This window comes from Trichechus manatus, unplaced genomic scaffold (genome assembly GCF_000243295.1).
Source record: "Trichechus manatus latirostris isolate Lorelei unplaced genomic scaffold, TriManLat1.0 scaffold00078, whole genome shotgun sequence".
In the NCBI taxonomy this organism is placed as follows: domain Eukaryota; kingdom Metazoa; phylum Chordata; class Mammalia; order Sirenia; family Trichechidae; genus Trichechus; species Trichechus manatus.
In genome coordinates, this window is record NW_004444014.1 from 872632 (window position 1) to 891492 (window position 18861).

General features: G+C 47.2%; 1 protein-coding gene across 1 annotated transcript in view; it reads left to right on the forward strand.

Annotated features, from left to right (window-relative positions):
* LOXHD1 (lipoxygenase homology PLAT domains 1) overlaps positions 1-18861 on the forward strand; it is a 167540-nt gene that overhangs the window by 135277 nt on the left and 13402 nt on the right. The window contains exons 32-36 of the mRNA XM_004380881.1: positions 1847-2055; positions 7907-8034; positions 10454-10571; positions 11147-11321; positions 13372-13557. Coding sequence (XP_004380938.1) covers positions 1847-2055; positions 7907-8034; positions 10454-10571; positions 11147-11321; positions 13372-13557 — 816 coding nt within the window. The remainder of the gene's footprint in view (positions 1-1846; positions 2056-7906; positions 8035-10453; positions 10572-11146; positions 11322-13371; positions 13558-18861) is intronic.

Below are 18861 nucleotides of genomic sequence, written 5' to 3' on the forward strand. Positions count from 1 at the left end.
TAAATCAACAGCAGCAATGAGAATCCCTTACATATCAGTAATGCATCACCCAAAGCACTCTCATCCATGCTAATTAAGGCCTCATACGGTGTGTGGTGGGGGAGAAGTCCTAAGCTGGGCATCTTGAGACTTGAGCTCTATTTCTGATTTTGACAATAAAGCATGTGGTGTTGGACAAATCACTTAACCTCTTGTGCCTTCAGTTTTTCCCACCTCCATAAAACAATGTTGTAATCCCCTGACAAGTTCATTTGGCCAACTAGGTTTTGAGATAAGGCAGACTTATATTTATCTGTTGGACGTTGAAGTGCACCGCCTTTCTGGCCAATTCTCTTAAACATAAGAGCTTGACAAGCACTATATCCCCCTCCAGGAGACCACGTGGTGGGTCTGTGGGCTAGGGCAGAGAGAGTTGATCTGTTTACACCCTACCTTCTCATTATGTGTGTAAATGACAGGACTCACGAGAAAGTGCCTCCCCTTAAATAAGCACCATGACTACCTGTGGAAAGTCCAGTGGGGCTCTCCTGGTAAAGATGAAACAGGCCATGGGCAGGTGCAGCAGGTACTGCAGGTAATTGCAGACAGGAAGGGCTGGTATGAAAACTTTTCAAAGAGATACAGATTGTGTAGCATAAGGCCAAATTCTGCCAAGCTATTGAAGAAGATGGACCAGGAGAGAAGGGTTTTCAACTTGTATCAATTAGTAACTGCTAGTAACAGAGACCTGGAGACAATGACTTAAACAAATTAGGTTTTGTTTTTGTTTTTTTTTCTCTTACATGAAAGTATTTCCAAAGTAGGTAGTCTAGGACTGGTACAGCAGCTCCAGTGAAGTCAGGGATCTAGACTTCTTCAACCTGTTCACTCGGCAACCTTACAAGCAGCTGCTATTCTAAAGTTTGCCCATGGGTCCAAAATGGCTGCTGGAGCTCCAGCCATCACATCCACATTCCAAATAGAATAAAAGGAAGGGTAAGGGACAAAAAGGTGCTCATCCCAGTTGAGTCAGCCCATTTAAAAAAGATTTCCCTACAGGTTTACCCAACAACGTCTGCTTACATATCATTGTCACTCCTAGCTGAAAGGAGAATGGATAATGGGTGGGCAGCTAGAAATCCATGCCGCACTACCTAAGCAGGTTTTTATGTTGATAAATCTGTTTTGTTTTGGAAATGGTTGCCTTCTAGAACTTTCATTTACCGTGCTACATGTATGTTGTTGATAGGTGTTGTTGAGTCAATTTCGACTCATGGCAACCCCATGTGACAGAGTAGAATTGCACCATAGGGTTTTCTAGGCTGTAATCTTTACAGGGCAGATCATTGGGTCTTTCTTCCATACAGCCACTGGGTTAGTTTGAACCTCCAACCTTTCGGTTAGCAGCTGAGCACTTAACTATTGTACCACTAGGGCTCCTTTGTTACATGTTTTCCCTCCAAACTCCTACTTTTAATGAGACCTCTTTTAGCTGATCATGGTAAGTTTTTCAGGTGTGTAACTCCTGTACTTGGTGAGGAGCTGTTGTTCTTACCCTACTTCACATGGGAGTGCTTGGGTTAACTAAGGTAATTGGTCAAAGGGCTTCGGAAGCTTGGCATTCCAAACAAGTGGCACGGATGCTCTCTGAGGATCTTCGCGTTAGGAGTTGCCAACTTTCATTTCCAGGAGAGGAGACGCTCACACAGATTACTCACCAGTCTAAACAGCATCATGCACTTTGTCTGGGAGGCAGGGAGCTGAGATCAGTGCTCTCTAGAGTCATGTCCAAGTCTGCGAGGCTGATGGACAGTGCCCCTTGTCCACCTGGCCCATCATGAGGCTGAGCCCCTATGATCTCTTGCAGTTATTCCCTACTATGTGTCAATCACCACCGGGAAGCACAAGGACGCGGCCACCGACAGCCGGGCCTTCATCTTCCTCATAGGGGAGGACGAAGAACGCAGTAACCGCATCTGGCTGGACTACCCCCGAGGGAAGAAGGGCTTCAGCTGCGGCTCCGTGGAGGAATTCTACGTGGCAGGCTTGGATGTGGGCGTCATCAAGAAAATAGAGGTGCTGACCATTAGAGCCCCATAATGGTGACCACCTCTAAGGAAGGAAGGGCTGACCACAGCAAGCTGGTGCTGACCATTACATGGATGGGAGAAGGCTTGAAGGGTGGGAAAAGCAGCCAACCTGGAGCACCACCTCAGAGCAGGCAGTGGAGAGAAGTCCCCTACCCTCTACCATCAACTCACTGTAGGACCTTGGATGAGTTACTGGCCCTCTGGGCCCCAGTGTCCCAGCTGCCCAGTGCAGATGCTCTATGTATACCTTTTCTCTTGCAACACAAATTTATTATCTCACAGTTTCCACGAGTCAGGAGTCCACATAGGTTAGCTTGGGTCCTCTTCTCAGTGTCTCACTGGGCTAAAATCAAAGTGTCGGCTGGAGCATCTCATCTGAGGGCCTTAGCTTCTGGAGACCACTCACCATCCCCTGCCATGCAGCCCACTTCCCAACAAGACCAATAAGTGAGGATCTTTTCTGCTTCAAATATCTCTGGCTTCTCTGTCTCTGACCTCTAGACCCTGTTTTAGAGGACTCACCTGATCAGGTCAGGCCCACCTAGGACACTATCCTTTTTGAGTTAATCAAAAGACAACTGATTAGGGCACTTAATTGCATCTGCAAAATCTCTTTGCCTTTACCAAGCAACATAGCCTAATCACAGAAGTGAAATCTCATTCAAACTCAAGTGAAGAGGATTATACAGGGTGTGTACACCCGGAGTTAGAATCCTGGGGCTTCATCTTAGAATTTTGCCTTCCATGCTCTGGCATGTGTGGAACCTGTGGGCGTGGGTTTCCCACAGTCTCTTCCTGGTGTCTTCCACACCTTGCCATTCTCACCACAGGGCCTTTGGTCCTGCTGATGCTCCCGCCTGGAATGCCTTTTCCTGTTCCCCACCATCTTCACTTGGAAAACTTCTCAGCCTTTAGGTCTCATGCAGCAGTCTGTTTCCTCCAGAAGCTTCCTCTGCGCCCAGGCGGGCTAGGTGCCCCTCGGAGTCACTCCCAAGCCTGATCTGATAGTTTAACTACTGAAGTATCTTTCCTCTCACTGTGTTGTGAGCTCCCTGCAGGAAGGACTGGCCTTGCTCATTGACTGGTGCCCCCACCCCTGACCTGGTGCCCAAGCAGGTCAGGTGCTCGTTGCAGGCGTGCTGATTGAGTGGCAGGCCTTGAGTACCACTGTGTGCAGTCACTGTAGTTGGTGCTGAGAACCCGAAGGAGGAAGGGCGTGCTGTCTGCCCTGAAGGAGCCCAGAGGCGATGTGGCAGACAGGCGCGTGTCTGTAAACATGCCTTACATCACCCAGGCGACTGCAGATCTGACAACCCCCAAGCCCTTCCTTGAGCCACAGGGGGCTGTTCTTTGCTTGAGAATTCTGCTTTTCTGCTTACCACTTACCGCTTACTCCTTACTCTGGAGGAGGAAGATGTGATTGGAAGGTGGGGGAGGGCAGGCAGTCAGTTGGCGGTGGGGTGGGGACTGTCAGCTGTCTGCCCAGCACATATTAGGGGAGTCCAGGAGGGTCTTCTGACCCCATGAAGCCTCATCACCAGGGATTGTGAAGACTGAGTTTTCATAGTACTGAATTCACTCCTTTGTACTGAATAGTATCCTCTCTGCAACCACTTTGAAATGTAAACCCTGGGGTGGGTTGGGCTGGGGAGCAAAGGAAAGAGTAACATTAAATTAATGAATGCCACCCAGCATCGACACCTGCCTGTGGCCCCTCAAGTCTCTGCTCCTCCTAGACGAGGAGGACCCAGGTTGGCGAGGCAGGGCACATTGGAAGGGGGTACTGAGCGGGGGCAGAAGGCAGAGGGGGGCACTGAGCAGGGAGGGCTTCTTCCCCCTTGTGCTCCGATTCTCATGGACCCAGTGCATCCCCTCCCAGCTGGGCCACGACGGGGCCTCTCCCGAAAGCTGCTGGCTGGTGGAGGAGCTGTGCCTGGCCGTGCCCACCCAGGGCACCAAGTACACACTGCGCTGCAACTACTGGCTCGCCAAGGACAGAGGCGATGGCGTCACCTCCCGCATCTTCGACCTCCTGGATGCCACGGTGGTGAACATCGGGGTGAAGGTATGGGGGTACTAGGTGTTGGCACTGCATGGCAGGGATGGTACAGGTTGGGGTGGGGGAGCAGCAATGGAGAGGGGGATGAGGGAAGCAGGAGACTGGTCACTGGGGCATTGGCAGAGGCTTGCAGCCTGGTGCACTTGCTACAGGCGATTGCTAGGAGTCAGACTGAAATCTCTTCTAGTCTGCTGCTGTGTGACCCTGGGCAAGTCTCTTGGCCTCTCTGGGCCTTGGGCTTCTCGTATATGGCATGGCAATAACGCTTCTCACCCTGGTCCACATAAGATCTTTGTGAGAACTAATAAAATTATGGACAGTCCATGAAGAGCTCTGCAAGGTCACAGTGCTACATAGGCGTCCAGGGTCGTTACTCTCCAAAGGATGTTCCATCAACACCATAGCATGGTGTTGGGGATGATGGCATTTGGGACACTGTGAGCCTCTGCGTCTCACAGTACAGCAAGCAGCTATCCTTACAAGACCCTGCTTAACTGGAAAAGGCTGGGAGGCAAGAGCCCTGAACTCCTATCTTGGCTCCACCCCTAACTGGCCAATTGGCCTGGGACAAGTTGTGTCAGCTCACAGGTCAGAGCTGGGTGGGAGGCAGGACGCCTGGGTTGGGGGCCCAAGGACACAGCCAGTTGGTGGCCCAGAGATCTTGCGCTCACCTGACCCTAACCCTCTTTTGCTATGAAAGCTGTGGGGTCAACAAAAGGCCCTAGTCCTTGTCTCTCTTCCTGAATCTAAGCCATGGGCTGCTGGGCTCAGGTCAGGAGCTGCCCCGTAAAGGCAGGAGGACATCACCTGGGCCTGGGTGCACCCTGCCTCTATTTTATATGGAAGCAGGAGGGGCTGAGTTGTGAGGCTCTAAAAGCCTGGGTGCTGAGAGGTGGGAGCCAGGGTCCCCACCCCTCTCCTGCTGGAGAGCAGAGCTTTCTGGTGCACAGACATCCCCCCTTTCCAGACATCTCCATCTGGGCCAGACGGTGCTGTGGGTAAGCTCCCAATTTATCCAGGCACCACCCACCCTGACCCAGTTCCCAGAGCTCATGTGGGCACGTGTGTGTGTGTATGTGCCTGCCTGTGTTATGTCTGTGCGCCTGTGTGTGTCTGTTTGCCTGTGTGAGCTTGTATGTAGCTGTGTGTATGTCTGTGTGTGCCTTTGTGTGCCTGTATGTGCCTGTGTGTGTGCTCATGTGTGTGCCTGTGTGAGTCAATGTCTGTGCCTATGCACGCCAATGTGTATCTGTGTGTGCCTTTGTGTTTGTGTGTTTGCCTGTGTGTTAATGTGTGTGTCTGTGTGTGCCTACGTGTGTGTGCCCATGTGTGCCTGTGTGTGCCTCTGTGTCTCTGTGTGTGCGTGCCTGTGTGTGCCTCTGTGTCTCTGTGTGTGCCTATGTATACGTTTGTGTGTTCCTATGTGTGTGTCTGTGTGCACCTGTGTGTGCCTGTGTGTGTTTATGTGTGTCTGTGTGTGCTCACCCCCCCACACACACACAGTGCAGCTGCATCCCCCTCTGAGCTCACTGGGTTATGACAATCCAGATCCACACCCTGTTATTCACTTGACAAAGGAGCTCACCACGGGGACGCTGTGGCCTGGCCATCTCCCCAGTTCGTCTGCTGTCGGACTGGAATTACAAAAGCCTTGCTTTTGTGTCTCTTTTTGGAAACACACCTATTACAGCAAAAGAGATGTACCTGTGTAAAGGAAAGAAAGATGGATGTGGAGAACACAGGAGTTTGGCGGGACAAGCCTGGAGGCCTGGGGCCCGTCTCCATGGAGCCCTGAAGAACTCATTTTGATCATTCTATTTTTTCATGTCTATCTAGATAAGAGCAAAAAAGGGACCCCCACTTTTGTTCCCAGCCCTCCTCCTGCCTACCTCAAATGCCCTTTTTCAGTGGTTGAAGGAGATTTTCCTGGTAAAGCAAAAACCCTTCATCCAATCCCTCTGTAAACTAAACTTGTTCTGTGGACCAGGCCTGCAAACAATTTTTCTAACCTTGTAGGACCACATCAGTGGCTACAAATGCTCTTGAAAAGCACCCAGCACAATGTTAGGGTGTGATAACTGAGTTCAAAGGCTTCTGGGTAGTGGGGACCCAGAAACGTGCACAGGCGATAAAGCAACATGGTGGCCACAGGGGAAGAGATGGGCCAGATGTGTTAAAGGAGGCAGTCAGCCTGTAATTTCCTCTGCACCTGTCCAAGCCTCTCCTGAACTACTGAGATCCAATTGCTAGTCCTCGGGCACCTAGTGAGTAAGCATCCAGGACCAGGGAACACTCAGGAGCCCCGGTGAAGGTGATGGCTCTCAGAAGAAGACCCCAGGCAGGGGACTCAGTGAGGGTTCCCTGTCTGGAGACAGAGGGAATGCATCCTGTTTGGAGCAAACCTGAGGCAAAGGGCAAAATCCACCCTAAAGTAAAAATGGTAGAAAACAGGTGATCCAGTTTGCCAATGAATTGAGGCAGCGCTCCCTTAAACTTTACCTGTGAGGGCATTCCTGCTCACAGACGCTCAGGGGGTGTGCTGAGTGGAGTGAAGGATGGCTGGATAACCAGAACTAACCAGAACCTAGGAGACCTGGGTGGCACAAATAGTTAAGCTCTCGACTACTAGCTGGGTTTGAATCCAGCCAGAGGCCCCTGGAAAGATAGGCCTGGCGATCTGCTTCCGAAAAATCACAGGCTTGAAAACCCTGTGGCGTACAGTTTTCTCCACACCTGGGGTCACCATGAGTCAGAATCGATTTGATGGCAACTAACAATAATAACAACAAGCAGAACCTAACCAGAACTGCTGCTGTTTCTGGAGGTCATGCTCTGTGGCAGGCCAGCCCCGGACACTGGAGTAACGTATCTGTAGCTCTCACAACTCTGCTGCGTAAGTTTGGCCTTATTTTACATGCAGGAAGCAGAGGCTGGTGAGGAGGGAACATCCGTCCCAGGGCCAACAGCTAGCAGGTGGCAGATCTGGGATTCAAAACGGGCTCTGGATGGCTCCAAAAGTCACTGCATACTCTGCTAGGATGGAAGGGCTTTAGGTGGGTGCTGTGGATTGAACTGTGTCCCCCCAAAAGATACACTGAAGTCCTAACCCCAGTGCCTGTGTATGTGACCTTGTTGGGAAGTAAGGCTTTCTTTGCAGAAGGTGTCAGTTAAGTTAATGAGATCATTCTGGACCACAGTGGGTCCTGATGCCATCTGAGTGGTGTCTTATAAAAGGGAGAACAGACACACAAAACAGTCACACAGGAGGAAGACAGATGCCAGTGAAGAGAATTGCCTGGGGATACCAGAAGCTGGAAGAGACAAGGAAGGATCTTACCCCCTTGAGCAGATAGAAAGGGCATGACCCTATCTACACACTGAATTCAGACTTCTAGCCTCCAGAACTGTGAGATAGTAATTTCTGTTCTGTAAAGCCAAGTGCTTTGTGGGCCCTAGGTAACTAAGACAGCTAGGGTTCAATTTACAAAGAAATTGGTTAATGCTGGGACTTGCAGTCATGTTTTATTGCAGAACGCGTTCTCTACCAGAAACTGAGCTCCTCTCTAGCCCTGAAATGGGCACAGCAGGGGACATGAGACTGACAGGGCCGGACTCTTGCTGTCAGACATTTACAGCTGGTTGGGGTGGGGGCAAGAGCTTTTTAGAGCCCTGAAGCTTGGAGAGCGTGTCATCTTCTTTCCCGGTGAGAGTGAGGCCAGTTGCACACGGTCAGCAGGCGAGGCCAGAGCTCAGGCCCATGTCCCCTGCCTCATGCCAGGTGCTCTATGAGATGACGGTGTGGACGGGCGACGTGGTCGGGGGTGGCACTGACTCCAACATCTTTATGACTCTCTACGGTATCAACGGCAGCACGGAGGAGATGCAGCTGGACAAAAAGAAGGCCAGGTATCAGAAATGTCCCTGCCACCCCTCCTCGCATCCAATTCCCCACCCTCTGGGCCTAGACTGGTTCTCTCCCACTCCCCTCATATCTTGGTGACTTCCAGCCTCCACACCTTTGTCCCCATGATTCCTCCCTCCTGGAATGCCCTTCATCTACTTCCTTCTGTCTTAAGATGTCTTTCTCTTTCAGGGGCCAACTCAAATCTATCTCCTCCAGGAAGCCTTCCTAGATCACCTCACCCCATAGCAATTCTTTCCTTCTTCCCTCCCTCTCTCTCTGTCCCTACTTTTCTTCCTTCCCTTTCTCCTCCCTCCTCCCTTCCTTCCTTCCTTCAATTACTCAGAATTATCTAGAGTAAGATCTGTAGATTAGTTGATAGTATTGCGTCATTGTGAGTTTCCTGGTTTCAATAATTGTACAACAGTAGTGTAAGAGGTTAACAGTGGGAAAAGCTAGGTGAAGGTTAAACAGACACTCTTCTATTTTTGAAAATTTTCTGTAAGTCTAAAATTATTTCAAAATTAAAAGCTAAATTTTTTTTTAAACATTAAAAAAATACTGAATATGTAGTACATGTCGAGCACTGTCTCAGACACTTGAGAGACAGTACAACAAAGAAGAGAAGGTCCCATCCTCACGGAGCTTAACAACTAAGGAGAATGACAGCAGCAACACTATCTTTTCTGTGGGCTTATTTTGTGGCAGGCATTGTTCTGAGCCCTTTACATGTATTGACACATGTGGTCCTTCTCCAACCCTGTAAGATCTATTATTATCATCTCCATTTTACAGGTGAGAAAACTGAGGCCCAGCGAGGTGAAGTCATGCTGCTCAAGGTCACAGAGCCAGTAGCAAGGGCACTGGGAACTATACCCAGATGGTCCTTAGTCTTAAGCCACATGTTCTACTACATATTAAGATAGTTGTTAGTAATGACAATGAAGGGGACCCTCCTAAAGTACTTACTGTCTATGCCTCTCCTTGGGCACCTGATTTAGACTGTCCTTAGTTTTGGCTGATTTTCCATGTTCAGCCATTGTCCCCCAAATCATCCCTGGTCCCTGACATCTTTTTTTTTTTTAAGTAATTTATTTTATTTGTGTTGTTGTTATTGAAAATATACACAGCTAAACATGCACCAATTCAGTAATTTCTACATGTACAATTCAGTGACACTGATTACGTTCTTTAAGTTGTGCAACAATTCTCACCCCCTTTTTCCTAATTGTTCCTCACCATTAACAGAAACTCACTCACAGATCTGAGCTCTGGCCTTGCATGGCATGAGCATTCAGGGGTACTTCTGGATGGTGGTGGTGGTGATGTTGGTGAGGATGGTGATGGCGGCGGTGATGATGACCCTATAGGACAGAGTAGAACTGCCTCATAGGGTTTCCAAGGCTGTAATCTTTGCTGAAGTAGACTGCCACATATTTCTCCTGCAGAGTGGCTGGTGGGTTCAAACTGCTGACCTTTCCATTAGCAGCTAAGCACTTAACCACTGCGCCACTAGGGCTCCTTCCTTTAAGACTAGGGAAAGTTAGTCCTCGGTTTGCAGCTTTTGCAGCCCCAGCATTTGTGGCCGCCGTTTTTAAAAAATATGTCAAGGAGGCATAATGATTGCCATGCAGAGCTGTATCTTCAGTGCCACCTGCACCACCCCAAGGGGCTTGTCAGCATCATCATCTGGAATCAGTCAACAGTCAAGCAATCAGTCGGCATTGAAGGTCGTATTACACGTGCAGCACTGTGGGGAGAGCAGTAAGGAATAAAGATAAAGCGTCTCTGAGATGATGAGGTCATTCAGTAGAAAAATAGTAATAGCAACCAAAGCGACGTTACTTTCTACTTGCCTCGCGCTTTACAGTTGTGAGTATCATCACCCGGCCCAGGAGCACCGTGTTCAGTTGTGCAGACTGTATGTGGAAAAATGTAAACGGCCCCATCTGGATTTGGGCAATGCACAACCTGCCCCACCACTCATGGAAGCCCTGTCAGTCACAGAATCTCATTTAAAGCTTTGCAAATACGAAATTCTTTCTACACTGTAAGTTGATTTCACATCCACTTGGTTCACATGACAGTTTTGTGAGATTGCAGGGCTAGTGTCATTCTCTCCATATTCCAGGCGAGAACCAAGCCCCAGAGAGGAGCTGGGACCGCCCTAGGAGGCTGGCAGAAGGAGATTGGAACTCAGAACTGGTGGCTCTAGATCCAGTGCCATTTCTCCCAGCCAACCCTTCTTAACCCAGTCTTTTGGGGTGCATCTACGGCATAAGAGATAGGCTGTTGGGGAGTCCCTGGGACCAAAGAGAGGGACTGAGTAGGGCCCTCACTCCTCCCCCGATCTGGTCCCTGCCCCAGCCCAGCCCCTGACCGCAGCCAGCCTCCCTCCTTCATACACCCCCCTCTACACCCCAGGTTTGAGCGGGAACAGAACGACACCTTCATTATGGAGATCTTGGACATCGCCCCCTTCACCAAGATGCGGATCCGAATCGACGGCCTGGGCAGCCGGCCCGAGTGGTTCCTGGAGAGGGTAAATACCCTGCCCTCCCCGTCCCTGCCAGCTATCACCCACCCCTCCTCCCTGCTCCTCCGGGGTGAGTCAGTCGACCTTAAAGTACAAATGTCACCCTAGAAGGTTAGTAACATAAATCCGGCATGTATAACCCAATATGCCCTTTGGCATGAATTAATCAGAGAACTTAGTTTTATTTATTTGTGTCCAGTCAAAACTGAATCAACTATCCAAGAATCCAGCATAAGCTGTCAGTGTGTTGTGGAGGGAGACAGAGTCGGGGGAGGCTTGAGCTGGGTTTCTTCAAGGAAGTGAGTCAGAGCAAATGGAAAGAGAAGCAGCAAGAGCTGGGCAGAGAGGCTCAGGGTGGGAACCTCAGGCAGGATGGCCAGGGAGCTTTGGGGGCCCCTCTGACCATGTATTTAGGTGACTGCCTCTTTGTCCGTCTTGGCCCTCCCCGCTCTCCCAGGGGAGAGGTCTGAGCCTGCCCAGCAGCAGCCTGGCTGGGGAGCCCAGGTCCCTGGGCTCTCTGTTTGGGCTGAAACCAACCCCGCAACTGGGGTGTGTGCCCACACGGGCTCCCTCTCCTCCAGATCCTCCTGAAGAACATGAACACGGGAGATCTGACCATGTTCTACTATGGAGACTGGCTGTCCCAGCGGAAAGGCAAGAAGACGCTGGTGTGTGAGATGTGTGCCGTCATTGACGGGGAGGAGATGATGGAGTGGACTTCGTACACCGTCTCAGTGAAGACCAGCGACATCCTGGGTGGGTGGGGGCCCGGGGGCCCTCCCACCTCCCGCTACCCCTCCTCCACCCTCATATTCTGACTCGGGTCCTCGGTTCTGGTCAGAGTGTTTTTCTTTGGAAGACCTTCCAGCAGCTAGTCAATCCAAGTTCCCTCCACAGTGTGTCACTTTCTGTCGGGGCAAAGGATTTCCTGCTAATGACCATATTGACTCCTTCCCTCTTCCCTCAGCGAAGTGGGGAGAACATTACTGGGGAGCAAGGTTGGCACTTTTGAAAGCGATGAAGGAGACACAGCTTGGCTCAGAAGCCCTCCAGCCTCCTGTGCTGTCCACCTCCCTCACTCAGGTGCCCATGCATGTCGGCTGCCCTTGAGTTCGTGCCCTCGGCCATGTGTTTGGCAACCATCAGCTGTGTACCAGTGTTGGCCTTGGGTCTTAGATAGAGATATAACCCCCGGGCTGTCAAGGGTCTGCCATTCTTGTGGAGCAGTTCCAGTGCAGCGTGGTGAAGATCTGACCCAGGTTCGCACAGCGGGCTAGGGTACAAGACGAGGATGCCTTACCCAGCTGGGGACCAGGGGTGAGGGTCATGGAGAGCTTCCCAGAGGAGGTGATGCCAAAGTCAAGGCTAGAAAGACAAACAGAAGCTATTTAGGCAGATGGAAACCCAGAGGAAAAGCCTTCTAAGCAAAAGTACTGGCAAGTGAAGGGCCTGAAGCTGAGAGGGCACACACTATTATCTAGCCATGGAGGCAATGCCTCCTACCTACCCTCACCATGCCAAGCCTGCTGTCCAGGAGCTGCTGCAGGGAATCTGACAAACCTATCCACACTGATTATAAATGGCTAGTGAGGCATTAGAACCCCTGAGTGATGCACACAGTTAACATGCTTGGCTGCTAAGTGAAAACTTGGAGGTTCGAGTCCACCCACAGGCACCTTGGAAAAAAGGCTTGGTGATCCACTTCTAAAAAATCAGCCATTGAAAACCCTATGGAGCATAGTTCTTCTCTGACACACATGGGGTCACCATGAGTCAGAATCAACTCAACAGCTAGTGGCTACTGGTTAGTGAGACATTAACTTGTTGGCCCTATCTGGATGTAGCTTGTATTTACAACAAAAAAGCATTTAGCTAAAGAAATGAAGTTCTAATGGTAGGATCTCAGGCACAAGTGGTGTGTTAGTAAACTAGTAACGTTTGCTTTTGGCAACTTCCTGCTTTCTTTTTCCCTCATGGTGGAGCCTTTGTCCATTTTGCTTAAAATTCCAAAGGTCCACGTGTTTTCAAGCCCCTCCACCCCCTTAAAATGTGCTCTCAGAAAATAATTAATAAACTCTTTGATAACAGCAGAGTGTGTGTCAGAAGAGCTTCACAGGGTAACCTCTTCCAGAAACATTTGCTGTTAACTGGCATTAATAGTTTTGTTTGGCTTAAGCAAATGATACAAAGTTCTAGTGTAAAATGTCAACCAGAGGTAGATGTAGGGAGCAGGTAACGTCCCAGCTTCCTTCTGAGCCCACATTGTGCAGAAGGCAGCCTGTGCTTCTGAATCATAAAGCCAATCTACATGGAATGCCTTTTAAGGTTGGGTGTGTTTCCCCCAGGAGCAGAAGAGTTTTTGCACTAAATCATTCGCGCCTGGTAACCATGACTCCAATTAGGCCAATAACATTTGCAAGACACAAAGATAAGGTGAAGGACAGAATCAGAGGCCTAGGAACCCAGGACACTAGTCAGCCCTTTCTGACCTTACCCCTGGATTCCCTGACTCTGAATTCTGCCTACCTACACCCCTGGAGAGCCCAAGGTTGGTGGTTTGAACACACCAGCCGCTCCATAGGAGAAAGATGTGACAGTCTGCTTCTGTAAAGATTGCAGCCTTAGAAACCCTATACTCTGTCCTATGGGGTCACCATGAGTCAGAATTGATTCAATGGCAACGGGTTTGGTTTTGGTTAGTTGCACCCCTGGCTGGTCCAAGGAGTCCAGGAGCAAGGCCAGAGGGCTGCATGTCAGACAGCTTGTCACCCAGCCCACATCTTGTGCCCTCCCCTCCCCCCACCAGGAGCAGGCACTGATGCCAACGTGTTCATCATCATCTTTGGGGAGAACGGGGACAGTGGGACCCTGGCCCTGAAGCAGTCAGCCAACTGGAACAAGTTCGAGCGGAACAGCACAGACACGTTCAACTTCTCCAACATGCTGAGCCTGGGCCACCTCTGCAAGCTGAGGGTCTGGCACGACAACAAAGGTAACTCTGCTCAAGGTCACCCTGAGCCCTTACCCACTGCCCTGATAGCCTGTCCACCCCGCCTACCCTAGGGATGCAGGCAACTAAAAATGAAAGATGGTTGCTATTTTAATGCTTCCATCAGTTAAGGAGAGCCAATGTTTCTGGGCAAGTTTAGAGATTAAGTTTAGTTCCTCCTGCATTCCCTGGATGATCGTGGTTCTTCACTTTTTGTGATGCAGAGCATTCATTCTACTTAGTTCAGGCATAAAAATTAAGAAAAGGAAGCTATATCCCCAAAGTCACCTCCCATGAATGTTTTATAAAGAATTATACTTGTTTATTTACAATACAAAAACCAAACCAAACTCATGGCCCGTTGAGTCAATTCCAAGGCATAGCGACCCTATATTCTATAGACCCTATAGAGCAGAACTGCCTCGTAACATTTCCAAGGAGCAATTGGCGGATTCAACCTGCGGACCTTTTGGTTAGCAGCCGAGCTCTCAATCACTGTGCCAGCAGGGTTCTGTTATTTAAAATAGTAGGCCTAAAATTAGCCAAATTTATTTATACATATAAACTATAAAATAAGACAGATGCCAAGCAAGAAATTTATTTTTAACTTCTAAGTACCCAAAGGAATATTTTATCACATCCATAACTGTGATGAAGTTCATGTTCTTAACATTTCTTGGGTTGTCCTTTTTCTGTCTTCAGGTCATCCTGACTTTTTTTTTTTTCCCCTACCTCTGTGGGCCTTGAAGTAATTAGAGTGGAGTTGTTAAACACTAAATTTCACTTCCTTGGTACATACTGCTTTCTTAATTCGTACTGCTCTAACTCATCTTTCTTGTCTTGTATTGAAACTGACTTTGGCAAAGTCATCCGCTCCAGGTCTTCTCTAGCCTTTTCTGAGGATCGATGTGTTGTGGTGACTGATAAACACTACTCGGTATTTTGCAACCTGTCTTCCTAAAGAAACTAGACTATTTTGCTTTGGAAAAAATAATTTATTTTATTTTTTTGTTGTTGAAAGTATACACAGCTAAACATACACCAATTCAACAGTTTCTACATGTACAATTCAGTGACACTGATTACATTCTTTAAGTTGTACAACCACTCTCATCCTCCTTTTCTGAATTGTTCCTCCCCCATTAACATAAGCTCACGGCCCCCTGAGCTTCCTAACTAACATTTTGAGTCATTGTTGTCGATTTGATCCCAATAAATAGTTCTTTAAAGACCACAATACTCAAGGCAGACATTCTTTACTAATTAAGTTGAACTATTGTTTGGTTTGAGGAAGACTTCAGGGGATATTTTTGGTTTAAGGTTTAAAGATTATCTCAGGGCCATAGTTTGGGCGGGGTGATTATCCAGCCTCAAGAGCTCCAGGAAGTCTAAGTTCCCTGAGCATTTGAAATTCTGTGCTGCATTCCCCCCCTTTTGTTCACAATTCTTCTATAGAATCTCATAAAAATATTCAGTAATGATAGCCGGGCATCATGCAGTTCTTCTAATCTCCTGGCAAAAGAGGTAGCTGTTCATGGAGGCAATTAGTCATGCATTTCATTGAGACTATTTTGCTTTAACATGAGTTAAGCAGTTAAACTTTTCCATAACATGGCATAAACTCAGATTAGGCACAGATGAAATAGCCTGTCTTTAAGGTGATAAAATACTTGCACGGCCCTCCTCAGTTTTCAAAACTACATGGCTGGAACTCTGCTTGGTATTAAAGATACAAACATTTGATCCTTACAACAGCTTTGTGGATTACTAAAACAAAATCACTTTATTACCACCGCTACTTCCCACTTTTCTACAACTGAAAAACATTGTGACCCAGTGAGGTTGAACGTCTTTCTCAGGCCCACACAGCTAGAAAGGGACACAGCCATAGAGAGAGATTCAATCTAGGTTTTCTGATGTTAGCTCTGACACCTATTCTGGTGTTCCATGTTGTATGCCTGCTGGCCCATCCTGCCAGTCACCATTCTGCACCCTTAGCCCAGCTACTGTCCACAGAAGGTTCAAAAAAGATGAGAGGTGAGGGGCAGCCTCTTCCATCTCTGTCCACTGTGCCTGCCCATATGTTTACTGTCAGAGTTATTGGGGAGGGGGACTTATATCTAGAAAAGGTATCTTTAGAGTCTGTGGAATGAAACACACTTACAAAACATTCTCAAAACAAAATCCCCTTAATTCTTTTCCACCATCTCTTCATCCTTTATGATTTTCTTAGGACCAGTAGCAGGTTGGCTGCTGGTTGAAAGTATGTTTTAATAAAGATAGTCATCAGTAAGACTGTCTTCTGCTCCAGACATTTCACAAGATCAGGATGTACCTCTGTCCACAACAGTCAACAAGTAACAGACACATGGTGCGTATGATCACAGGTCTAGTTAGAGGGATTTGACATATCAGGCTGCCCCTCATCCCAGACACTGATTTTGCATGTATCTAAACTTTCTCAGTTTTCTTGCTGGTTTTTCTACTATTTGAAAATCTGACACCTAACTCCTATCTCATCACTGAAAACTCCGAAAGAAGAGAGGTGGATCAGCACCGTGGACAGCTCCAGACAGCTCTAAGCCTGCCGCTTGTTAATGCTACTATGATTTAGGTATCAGATTTTCCCGCAAAGCATTTGATTTCCCCTTGAACAGCCCAAGCCTGATTGCCTTCATCCCATAATGGTCCTCGGACTTAAAGAAATCCTGAGTCATTGATGCGATGCTCTGTCCATTTCAGGCAGAGAAGTGGGCTTCCTTCTCTCCAACCAGACTTTGGGTCTGAAAGCAGGACCATATCATTGGTAGCTCTTGAGGCTCAGCAGGGAAAGAAAGACTTCTGTACTCTCACTGAGCCCAGGTAGGTGGGATAGTAGGATCAGAAGAGGGACAGGGAAGCCCAGGTTCTGTAGTAGAGGCTCCAGCTTCCTCTTTATAGTAACTTTCTCCTCCAGGAAGGGAAGTTTACATGTTACTACAAGCTAAGACAGCTAAATATATCCTTAATCAAGCTCTCTCTATGCCACATGTTTTTTAATGTTTAGTTTAAAATTTTCTAAGCTGCATCATGATATCCCTGCAAGGAAATTTTTGAGGACAGATATATTTTGTTTGAGGATCTTCCACAAAAAAGTTAGGAATTCCTGAACAAATAACCATATAAGTCAGATTACAAATCTTCTCTTTCCCTGAGTCTACCCTCCATCTTTTGTGTTTACCCAATAGTTCTTTTATGAAAAAATTTTAAACATGCACAAAAGCAGAGGAAACCATATAATGAACTTCCACATACCCGGAACCCAGGTTCAACAATTACCATGACTTGTCACAGTGGCTTTACCATTTTGTCTTTTTCATTCTTAATTCCTTTTTGGTTTCTAGAGCATATAAAATCAGATTTTAAACCTCATGTAATTTTATCCCAAACATATTTATTAAGTTTCTCTTTTTTAAATGGGAATTTTGATTTCTTTGTATTATCTAAGTTTCAGTCCATATACCCGTTTCCTCAATAACATAAATAATGTCTTTATGCTTTTGGTTTTGTTTGAATCAGGATGCCAACGAGGTCTACACCCTGCACTTGGTTATTATGTCTCTTAAGTCTTCTTTAATCCGTAGTAGTTCCTACTCCCTGTATTTTTTCATGCCATTGATGTGTTGAAGGAACTGAGTCAGCTGATTTGTAGTATTTATATTGTGGATTTGTCTGTTTGCTTCTTCGTGGTGTCAAGGTTTCTTTATTCTCCGTATTTCCTATTAACTGGAAGTTAGCTTCCACAAACACTTTCACACATACATCATCTAAGCTGATACCCAGGGAGTCACCCTAGGACTTGGTTCACCTAAGGCTTGATTAGATTTAGGTTCAACTTTCTTTGGCAAGACTACTTTATAGACGGTATAAGGACTATTTTAGAGTGGTACCTGTGTACTTCGTATTACATCACAGCAGCCCCTCTCTTCCTGATGCTAACATCAGATAGTGGATACAAGGGCCGTCAGCCTGACTGCTTTATTGTCAAGTTCTCTCGTAACTCTTCATCTAAAGTTTCATGCAGTGATGATCAATTAGGGGTTACAAACAGTGATTTTCTAATTCTGTCATTTCTTATCCACTTATTAGCTAGAATTCCTCTGTAAAAAATTGGCCCTTAGGCTATTTGATTACCATGAAATATAGTTCATAGAGGAAAATCAAGATGAATGATTAACTCTTCCCCTTAATTCTCAATTACCCAGATAGCTTTTACAATACTGAACAAATTATAACACAACGTGTTTATTTTCTAATTCGGCTTGCTCTACTTCTTGCTTCCTCTGAAATGAAAACTCTTGTGAGATGAAGAATTGTTAACAACAAAATGAATGATAGGTTTTGTCTTAAGTAATATAGATTCATAGGACTGTAAAGAACCTTGGAAATCATCTGTCTGAATCCCCACATTGTACAAGTAAGGAAACTGAGGCCTAGGGCAATCATAATGTAGTCAGTTTGGTGAATATGGTAAGGTCGGAGCTTAGATCTGCCAACTCCCAAAGTGTTACCTGGGGCAGCAGCTTGGATGATGTGCATGTGAAATTGTTTGTGGAAAGATCATAGTTAGTTTCTTGTATTCTTTTATAGCTAAGGCTGAATGATGCTTTCACGTCTCCCTTTGAACAATCTATTGATCTTGTATAAGAAAGAGATGGATCCTCAGCTTGACAGAGGTTTTCTGGTTTTTGTTTTTTTCCATGTTTCTAGCAGGGCTTCTTCTTTTGTCTTTTTCTTTTTCTTTTTTTTTTTTTTTTTTTATATTCTTATTTTTTTTTAATTGTTGTAGTCTAAATGAAGTTTACATTTCAAGTTGGTCTCCCATACAAAATTTTATGCATACATTGTTATGTGACCCTAATTGCTCACCCCATTCTGCGACAGCACACACCTCCTTTCTGTCCCTGATTCCCCATAACCGTTCAACCAGCTCCCAACCTTCTCTGCCTTCCCATCTCACCTCTGGACAGAAGCTGCCCCTTTGGTCTCTTGTATCTACTTGAGCTATGCAGCACACTCCTCACACGTATCACCTTATGTCCCACAGTCCAGTCCAATCCCTGTCTGAAGAGTTGGCGTCGGAAATTGTTTTAGTTCTGGGCTGATAGAGAATCCAGTATCCATGGCTTTCTAGGGTACCTCCAGTCTCAGTCAGACCATTAAGTCTGGTCTTCTTACTAGAATCTGAGTTCTGCACCCCATGTCTCTGCTGCTCCATCAGGGATTCTCTGTTGTGTTCCCTGTCAGGGCAGTCATTGGTGGTAGCCA